At 48.8% G+C, this 10,302-nt stretch overlaps 1 protein-coding gene across 5 annotated transcripts; it reads right to left on the reverse strand.

Moving 5' to 3' along the window:
* Positions 1-331: 331 nt before the first annotated feature.
* Positions 332-10,033, reverse strand: GNPDA1 (glucosamine-6-phosphate deaminase 1). 5 transcript variants are annotated; one of them, XM_033096702.1, is made up of 9 exons: positions 9,891-10,033; positions 9,653-9,753; positions 9,112-9,210; positions 8,782-8,917; positions 5,779-5,880; positions 4,265-4,447; positions 3,088-3,272; positions 1,265-1,439; positions 332-639 (listed from the first exon to the last, which is right to left on the reverse strand). In XM_033096702.1, the coding sequence occupies exons 4-9, from the start codon at positions 8,903-8,905 to the stop codon at positions 539-541; spliced, it is 870 nt and encodes a 289-aa protein (XP_032952593.1). In that variant the 5' UTR covers positions 8,906-8,917; positions 9,112-9,210; positions 9,653-9,753; positions 9,891-10,033; the 3' UTR covers positions 332-538. The 5 variants fall into 5 exon arrangements, with proteins under 5 accessions (XP_032952593.1, XP_032952595.1, XP_032952594.1 ...); XM_033096704.1 differs by having other exon boundaries at positions 9,638-9,753; XM_033096703.1 differs by having other exon boundaries at positions 9,294-9,753.
* Between the last annotated feature and the right edge of the window lie 269 nt (positions 10,034-10,302).

Consider the following 10,302-nt stretch of genomic DNA (forward strand, 5'->3'; position numbering starts at 1 on the left):
AACAACTGAGGGAAGAAAAGGACAGTTTTCTTTCCATGGCACTTTTAACTGACCAGAGGGACTGCCTCCTTACACTGATTTTAGACATTGAGAGTTTGTTCCTTAATCTGAACAGTTAATTCTCAAATAAGGAGCAGGCCTGCTCATGAGAGGCTCTCAAAGCCTCTCCAAAGAAGTTCTGTCCAACAGGCCCCTATTCCCCCCATCTAAGAATCTGCTCGTAATGATAGAAATTCCTGACAGGAGTGTGCCGTTCGTCTGAACAGCGTCAGAGACAGAACAAAAAGCTAAAACCCCCTACTCTGTGGCACAGACATCAAAATTATGGAGTGATTTTTTTTTCCTGATTAAAAGTTACAAACAAGTCATGCCTCCCATAGCTGAACTCCACAACTAGGCTCCACCTTGCGTGTCCAAGAACAGTAAGTTCACCCATTTATCTGGAGTACTCCCACTGGATTAAAGAAATACGGTTCTGTCTTCCTAAAGACAAGTTCCAGCAAGACCTGCCTGTCTCACGGGGTACTTGGCACACAGGCTAATCACTGTATGGCTTCTTAGAAGACTGGCTTCTCTCTGTTTCTTTCTCTTTGATACTGTACAAGGGGTCCACCAACTTGTTATGAACGAGCATTAAACCTAAGAAAAAATTAAAAAGTAGTTAATGCAGGTAGAGGCAGAGTTCTATGATAATCAATAGTAACATCCAGGAACTTTCAAATTTGGTCCTAAAACTGATAATCATGTTTTTCCTGTGGCGCTAAATGATAAATACCCTACGAATAGGAAAAGAGTTTGTTATTCCGAGTGAATGCTAAAATCCACACGACTTTTGTAAATGCAATCTCTAGGAGAGTTGGCCATTAAAAGGTTAATCTTTTCAGCAAAGAACAAATTCCTAATTTGCCTGCTCAGTAAATGTGGATTTTCACCTAAGCATCTGTGTCCTTTTTAAGTAAAAGAACAAAAGACCCTCGTGACAGTTCAATGCCTTTCCTATAGGGAAAGAACCCGAGACATGGCCCTCAGACTCCAACTTTTCACTTCATTTTCTTTCCTCCTCCTCAGAGCAAACAGGTCTCCAGAAACAGCCCCTCACAGTCAGATGGACGAGAAATGACTGTGTATTCTGAGACAGTAGGGTCTCATTTTTATTAAAAGCAGAGCTGACGATTAAAATGGCCAGAGCATGAAAGATAGCTCCACTCCCCACTCCTGGCACCCCGAGCCTGGCCACCTCCTCCCAGCCGCACCCCCCCCTCACCTTTGAAATACTTGACGGTCTTCACTTTCAGCTCTAGGGTGGCATCCTCGTCACACACGAACACCGTGCGGGGATGCTGCTGGAAGGCAGACACTGTCCACATGTGGTTCACGCCCTCCTCGATGGCCTTGTATAGAGCGAACGCCTTGTGAGCACCTGTGATAAGGATCATCACCTGGGGACCAGAGAACAAGCCCATGACGGAGGAGGAGGAGGAGCGGCAGAACCCAAAGTCCAGGCTCCTGAATTCTAGTGCGGTCACCCCACACGGCTATAAGGACTCTTTATACCATCGTAAGTCGTTAGCATGTGACACACTGTGCTCCGTGCCCCCATGTGTTACCACACAAGTAGCCTGAGGTAGGGAGCACTATTATCCCCATGTTCTCTAAGGAAATGGGCCGGGGTGGGGGAGAGGGGTAAGTAACGTGCCCACGGTCTTGGCCACCACACTACAGCGCCTCCCACACCTCTGACGGTGATTGTGCAAGTGCCCTGTGACAGACATGCCACACAAAGGCCCACCTCTTACCCCAGCAGTTCTGACACTGGGCCCCAGGAGGTCCTAGGCTGGGTAAGTTTTCACAATCACAGACTGAAAAAGATGCGTCCCCAGTCTGCAAGGGGGCCTTGGAAACAATGGGGAAAGTTATCTGTATGGCCCCTAAGGTCGTATCCCAACAAGGCTGCCCTTTAATCTGGTCACTTTCGGGTCCAAGTATTAGACCTACTAATGTGACTTGGAGTAATACCTTTTGTTTAAATAAAACAAAGGTACAGACTCCCCTCATTTAAAATATCAAAAAAGTAAGTGCTGGACAGTGATTGTGAAGAACTCAGCTCAATGGATTTCCTTTCATTGTTGTAATTCACTTGTACCATGGAGCTGTGAACAAGATTTACTGTTCCTTTCTTAAAAGATGAGAAAACAGAGTCATAGAGAAAATGAGTTTGTTTAGGACTCCAGAACTCATTTTAGAAAAGAGAACTTCCTGATTTCCAGCCCCAGGTCCTTTCTTAGATTAAGATACACTCACAGGACAGGAAGGTTTACAAGCTGCAAGCCACGAACAGAGTGATCTCCCTGGGTAGTGATTCCAATAGGAATCTGGTGCCATCACGCATTTCACAAAAGTTCACTTTAGACAGGGAACCCTTTTCACTGATTTAGATGTTTGTTTATAGACTTGGGCAAAGAAGCCTGAAGCTGCTTCCCACTGAATATACCCCAGAAAGAGAAAATGCTTCTAAAATTCTAATGAAAGACAGTAAGGAAATCGGAACCACAAAAATTCAAATGATACCCGACTTCGTAGGGAAAAATTCACTAAATTCAGTTTAAGACACTTATATTTCACTCATACTTCTCCACATGTATGAATCCCTGAGCACAGGGCTATAACCAGAAATATCCTGGGGTTACAGGGGGAGCTCCCTTCAGTGACCTCCACCCAGTGCAGAGAACCAGAGGGTCCCTCTCAGTACCTGGGCAGGTGCAAATTCCTATTCAGACATTAGTAGTGCTGGGCTCCTCTCTCTCTGCCTGTGATTAGCTCGAAAGGGGCACGTAAGCAGAGGCCAGGGAGCCTGTGGTTTCCTGGGCAATCAATACTCAAAGGATTCACCTAACACTGGGAACAATGGTTCCCTCCAAAGAGGAAGGAGGAACAGTGACAGGGTCCGTGGGGATTTTATCCTTATTTATAATGTCTTCATTTTTAATACGAATGTATTCAGGCAGTACCTGTACAGTTCAAGTTTTTTAACAACAGAAAGACCAGTCTGAACTCCAGTGCAGGCCCATGGACCCCATGCACCCTTACCTCTCTCGCATCCATGACGGTGCCCACGCCCACCGTCAGCGCCATGGTGGGCACCTTGGCGAGATCTCCATCAAAGAACCTCGCGTTGGCCAGGATGGTGTCCATGGCCAGCGTCTTCACACGGGTCCGGGACACCAGACTGGAGCCTGGCTCATTGAAGGCAATGTGTCCGTCGGGGCCGATGCCTGCCCAGGAGAGACAGCCAGGGCAGCCCTGTCAGTCCCAGGAATCCCAAATTTCAAGGGTGGACTATCTCCTTCTTCACCTGGGGTCTGCAAAACTCCTTTTCTCCTTCACACCGCGGCAGGGACTCTAAGCATATGATCTTCCTTTCCCCGGCCTCCTGCCCATTGCTATCTGAGGTACACGCAGCCATTGTTAACTTGCTATTTACCCTCAAAAAGCTAAGTAAGGGGGACTCCAAATAGCTTCTGCCTCCCCATATCATCAAAGTGTAACTCCTCTCTCCTGCTGCTAGTCAGGGCTCCTGCTGCTGGGACAGAGTCACAGCAAATAAAACACACAGGCCTGGAAAGGGGCTGCCAAGTTCATATAGTCTCAGAACATGAGTATTCCTGGACTCCTCCCCTTAAAGCAGAGAAGAGTTAAATCTAGAGCAGTACAGGCAGCCCAACTTCATACTCTTGTGGGTGACTCCAGAGCTGGTGACAGATGGAAATATGACGGCAGCCCAGGGCAGGAACAACTGCACAAATCTGGGAGGGGGACACCCCAAGGTGTCTCCACTGCTCTGTCGGGCTAACCTTGGGCAAATCACAAAACTTCCCAGAGGTTCTCTTGGCTGTCTATAGCGTGCAGGGGCTGAGTATGGAATCTTCTGGAACTACACGAGTCTGTGATTTTAACTGTTTATACAAGTTCCAGGACTGAGCTGTAAAACTTTAAGGCTGGGAAACAGAATCTCAGAGTCCAATTTCAAACCTCTCCAACTTACAGACAAGGCATCAAGGTTCAGAAAGAGGGGCTATCCAAGGTCACACAGCTGCTGAGAGGCAGAGCCAGGGCCGGGAGCGAGGGCCCCACTCCACCTTCCCTACCTCGTCAGAGTAGTAAGTGACCCCCTACTGTCATTAGTACAGAGAAGCTGTTTGGAGACAAGCATGTGTTCCAGCCATGCTGGGTCTGGCCTGGACTCCCGCTGCAGTGTCAAGCTCACCTCCAACAAACAGTTCAATCCCGCCAGCAGCCTTGATCTTCTCTTCAAAGGTGTCACACTCAGCCTGCAGGTCAGCTGCATTCCCATCCAGAATGTGGGTGTTTTCTGGATGGATGTCAATGTGCTTGAAGAAGTTGTTCCACATGAAGGAGTGGTAACTCTCTGGGTGGTCTCGAGGAAGGCCTGTGGGGCCACAGCCAGGCTCAGTCCTGCCCACAGCCAGAGTCTGCCTCCCAAGCAGGATGACAGGATATCCCCAGGCCCCCAGACAGGGAGCTGTGGGCATCAGCCCTCTGACCGTCAACCCCACTCTGCATCGGCTGAGCTGGTGTCCCTAATATCTACCCACCACCACTACCTGTGGCTATAGGCTCGGGCCAGAGCGGCTACACACCAGGGGCCTGAGGAATCCTCTCGTTCTGACCTCCTTTTCACAAGGGAATGACCGTAGGCTGGAGGCCAGGCTCACTTGCAGCTCCTGGAGGTGGCCTAGCTACCCGGGGTGGGGCTGCCATCTGGGAAAGGAAGCAAGCACACCACTCGGCCTGTGCCTGCCACCCCACATCCCCAGTGACACCCGAACTCGAACACCAGGTGGTTAGAATTATCTCAGGGCTTCCCCAAAGGGATTTTTTTCAGCCAAGAAAAGGAATGTTTAACGTGAATATTTAATGTTTAATGTTAAACATGGAGAATGTTTACATTGAGCCTTAAAAAGGAAATTCTAACACATGCTACAACATGGATGAACCTTGAGGACATTATGCTAAATGAAATAAGCCAGTGACAAAAAGAGAAAAGACTGTATATGAGGTACCTAGAGTAGTCAAATTCATAGAGAAAGTAAACTGGTGGCTGCCAGGGGCTGGGGGAGTGGGAAATGGGATTGGTTACACAACAGTATGAATGTGCTAACGCTGCTGAACTTACACAAAAACGGTTAAGTGGTCAATTCTATGTTATGTGTAAGTTTTATGGTTTTAAAAAATGTTTAAAGTGAAGCCATTACAAAATTACAGGGGAGTAGGGGTGGGGGATGGGGATGGCAGGAGGTGACAGACGACCAAGGTGTAGCTGTTCAGCAATGGACAGGACACTAGTCTTAGCTCCCCTCCCCATGTTCCTGGCAGAAAGGGGAGCTAGAAGATGAACACTGGAGAGGAAGTCCAGACACAGACACAAGGGGACGCACCCCAGCCACGATCCCATTTCTAATCATTTGTTTCAAAAAGAAACCATGGAGTTGGAAGGAGACAGAGGAGAAAATACTCTAATATTAAGTGCTTGCTCTGAACAAGAGCTTCTGCTTCTGTGGTACCATTTAATGCTTACAACCTATGAGGTCAGTTTTATTAGCTCCATTTTATAACTGAGTAAACCAAGGCCTGGAAGAGACAGGTATCAGGAATTGAACCTATCACCAAATGCCACTGGTTCCCTGAGACATCGGCATTCCTGTGAGGGGAGGAGTGCAACGCTCCTGGAATCAGGTAAGGACCTTGACAGAGACTCACCCACGTACTCATCCATGTTGAAGGTCTTCACATATTTGAAGGACAGGTCTCCATTCTTGTAGTACTCAATCAGCTTCTTGTAGCAGCCAAGTGGGGTGCTCCCTGCAAGACAGGCCACAGCCATGAACACCCTTCAGCCCCCCAGCTCCTGGAAATCCACAGGACACCCAGGAATGATTCAGGGCTCTTCCAGAAGGAGAGAACCTGTCAGATCTGAGGTACTACCCGAATGCTCCAGTCCTAACGGCCATGCATTCACCGCTTGCTTACTGCCTACTTCCCCACTAGATGGTAAGCTCCAGGAGGGCAGAGCGGTGTCTGTCTTCTTCACTGCTGAACCCCAGTGCCCAGCACCCTAATGATTGAAATGACTGTGAGTAGTCCCTGAGTGGACGTCAGACTTAATGACACTCCCTGAGCAACTACTGCGTGCGAGGCACTGGGGCGTGATGGGAATGCAGAGAAGCGAGACACGCAGCCCCCCTGGAGGAGCTCACTGTCCAGGAGTGGGGACAAGCAGCAGGAACGTCAGCTGTGACGCGATAAGCACAGGCCAGCCTGGAGGTTCGGGAAGACTTCCCCGGCGTTCAGTATCATGAAACAGTCAGGCATAAAACACACAAACATAGGTAGGAAGACCGCAGTCGACTATTAGACTAAAGATGTCCAGAAGGGACACTGGATTAATTTTTTTTTTAAGTTATAAAAGATAAATGTGGACAATGAAGAAAAAATGTTTACTACGGTCAATATGTTACACATTGTGGAATGATTTTTAATTTTCTGAGGTATGTTAATTTTCTGTGGTCATGAAAGAATGTCCTTAGTCTGAGGAGATAGTAGGTGCTGAAGGATGAAAACGCTGCCTGGTGCCTTCATCTTTATTTAGAGGTAAAGTGTCAGGATATCTGGAGCTTACTTTCAAATGGTTCAGAAAAAAATGTGTGTGTGCAGCTAGAACATGAGCCAGAAGAGTTGAAGGCAAATGTGACAAAATGTTAATAATTGGTGAATCTACGTAGATGGTACTGTACTATTCTTTCCGCTTTTCTGAATATTTCACATTTTTCAGAAGAAAAAGATTGAAAGAAAAAAACCCCACCCAAGTCAGATCACTCTTTTACAACACGATGGCTTCTCATTTTACTCTAATAAGCAGCCCTCACAAAGCCTCCACATAACCTGGCCCCTGGCTACCTCTCTCCCTTTTACTTATCCTGCGCCAAGCAGTTCTACCTCAGGGCCTTTGCACATCCCTTTGCCAGTAATGCTCTTCCTTCAGGTATCTGCATGACTACCTCTCACCTCTAGGCCTTTACTCAAAATTTTCTCAATCCCTGCTACCATATCCAACAATGCAACCCCCACCCCTGCCTAGACACTTTCTGTCCTACTGCCTTGCTTCATTTTTCTCCTTCCGTCTTACCACCATCTAACATACTGTCTTATTTTGCTAATTGACTTTTTATCTATCTCTCTCTACAATTTAAGCTTCAGGAAAGCAGGAATTTCTTTTTTGTTCATTGCTGTATCCTTAGCACCTAAAACAGCCTGGCATACAGTGGGTATTCAATAAATATCTGCCGAATGAATGATAGCAGTCCCCTGCTCCCTCCACTCCCCGCCACACACACAGCCTGTCCTCGTAACATGGCCTTAGCCATGCCTGAGCCACACAACTTCCCTGTGCTTCCCTTGGGCTAGTCCATTTTCCAAACCTCTAGCCTTGCCATCAATTCTGTAAGCTCCCCAATATCTAGCCAATAAATTCCTTTTGTTTAAGTTAGCCAGAGTTGGTTTCTGTGGTTTCCACCCAGAATCCCACCCAGTGCTTCATCTAACAGATGGAATGTTCCAAGGAACCTCTTTGGAAATGTGCTGGTTCAGGTGTGACAGGAAGGGGCCAGGTCGTGGGGGGCCCTGAATGCCACTCTGAGGAGCTTGGATCTGATTCTGCAGATCATAGAGAACAAGGGAGGATTTCAGCAGAAGCCCAGACTCGACCCAGTTAGAATACAGGATGTTAGTGCGGCCCCCACAAGGCCTGAGGCATTGGTGCTTTCACAGATACTGGCAGATACTACTCCCACAAACCTCCAGGGCAGAGGGTGGCAAACGTCAGCCCACTGGCCAAATCTAGCCTGCTGCTGGTTTTGTATAGCTCATGAGCTAAGAACAGTTTTTACATTTTTTTGGTTTTTAAAAATCAAAAGATTTTTTGTGACATATGCAAGTTATATCATCTCAAACTTCAGTGTCCATAAATAGAGTTTTATTGATGTTCATTTATGTATTGTCTATGGCTGCTTTTGAGCTATGAGTATAGAGTTAAGCAGTTGCAACAGAGACTGTAGCAAAACATAAAATATTTATTATCTGGCCACTTACAGAAAAACTTTGAAGACCCTGCTCTAGTGGTGGGCCTTTGGGACAAATCCACTCCACTAATGAAAGAATAATTAGGACAGTTGCTTTGAGAAGCTGGGGTCAAAATTCTTCCTATAAAGACAACATTCTGATTTTTCCCAAAGAAACTGGGACTGTTGTTCACTTAGGTCCTGTTTAATTAAGCCTCCCAGAAAATGCTTTGAGTGACTGTCTTCTCAAGTCTCCCAAGGATGGTGGGACTAGCTAGGAGGCACTCCATATGTGCAGAGGATAAATTCATTCACTACATAAAACATGTGCCTTAGGGCGCTGGAACTTAACCCTGTTAAGGAACCCTGGCTGACAGCACTGACTGAGGATGTAGTCAAAAATCAAGTTCTTCCAGCTCTAGGATTCTTCAGGAGCAGGCAGCAATTAAACCAACCCAGAGAGGAAGCTGGGTCCTGTTTTGTATGTCCAGGGGCCAGGGGAGTTGTTCACTCAGCACCAGTACCTCAGAGTCCTCCTTGAAATCCCTTGGCTGAGTAAGCCCACCTACCTGGCCCCCGAAAATCTCCTAATGCCCACCCTCACCCGCAATCCATGGCACCCTCTCCACCCAATACAATAACGCACCAGTGGGGAGCCCCAGGGTGAAGTACTTGTCTGGTCCTGGGTTAAACTGGATGATACGGTTCCTGATGTATTTGGCAGCCCACTCGCTGGCCTGAGAATAGTGGTCCAGGATGATGAGCTTCATCTTCCCCTTGTCCTGCAAGGGGCAGGTGACAAAAGGAATCAGTGGTAAGGGGTCGGGAGAAAGGGATGGAGGTGGTTGGAGAAGGGTGAAGCCTCTCTCACCCAGCAACACCCTCTCCGCAGGCTGTCTGGGCCAGGAAAAGGAAGGCACTAAGTTGGAGCTCACAAGAGAAATTAACAGCTAGGCCCAGTTCCTCCACCACTCACCAGGAGGCGCCGCTGTAGCGCTGACCTGGGCTCCAATCTCGATTCCTGATACCAGCGGCAGGATCTTGGTCAAAGGGCCCAAGTTCTCTTAGCCTTTCTCTTACGTGAAAATAGGCACAAAAGCATTAGGTATGTGCAAAAGTAATTGCGGTTTAAAAGGTTAGAAAATACCTAATACCTACCTGACAAATTTCACGATGGTGAATGTTAAATGAGAAAATGCATGTAACCAGTTAGTACTCAATGTTGGCTATGATCTTGTAGGTCGACCCAGCCAGCCTTCCCCACCCATCCACTTCCACCCGCGGGATATTCTCTACCCACGGGCTCTTCCTCAATAACGAGAGGGGCCATGTGTCCATCTTGGGCCACCAGAGCAGGTGGGGGCTGTGGGCTTTGCCTAGAGAGGTGTGTTCTCACTACTGGAGAGGGGTGCTCCCACCCGCCGGCCTTGCTTATGGAGCTTCCGTTTCCCCGAAAGCACACCGGGTGAAGGTAATCGCTCAGGAAGGAGGGCGTTTGCTACCCGCACTGCGCTCACAGTGGGAAGGCCCGAGGCGAAGGTGGCCGAATCAGCCGTCGGTGGCGTACAGAAGTGTTTTCCTCGCCCAGATGGTGATCCCATCACCCCTCCGGTTCCGCCTGGGGAGAGGGTCCGAGCGGATCGCTGGGGTTTCGGTCCCGGGGTGTCGGAGGCTGAGGCAGCGCCAGGACTCCAACCCATGCCCACCCCTGCTCGCAAGGGGTGGGGGTCCCCGCCAGCCCATCTCCCCACTTACACGGACACCTCCCGCGGCTGCTGCAGGGAAGGCGCTAATGGCCCAGCCCGGCGCCGGTCACATGGGCGCGGGTCACGCGCTGCCAGGCACCGCCCACGGAGCAGACTAGGCAGGGCGGACTCTGCCCGGCTCCCGGCCACCTACCCTTTCAGGCAGGCCTGGGACGCGCAGGCCAGGGGACAGCCCTGGGAGGCGGGGCTTGGAGACGGGTTTTGTGCAGGAGGAGGGAGACTGGAGGCCCCGGGTCCTAGGAATGTGGGCTGGGGTTAGTGCTACGGCAGGGGTCGGGGGAGGAAGAGCAGAATCTCTTCCTCAAAGTCTCACAGGGTTAGGCCTGGTTCTGCCTTCAGTTTCATTGTTTTTGTTTTTCTTTGTTGTTGTTTTAGATGCCTTTTATTTACCAAGATATTAC

The sequence above is a fragment of the Rhinolophus ferrumequinum genome, chromosome 24 (assembly GCF_004115265.2).
Source record: "Rhinolophus ferrumequinum isolate MPI-CBG mRhiFer1 chromosome 24, mRhiFer1_v1.p, whole genome shotgun sequence".
In the NCBI taxonomy this organism is placed as follows: domain Eukaryota; kingdom Metazoa; phylum Chordata; class Mammalia; order Chiroptera; family Rhinolophidae; genus Rhinolophus; species Rhinolophus ferrumequinum.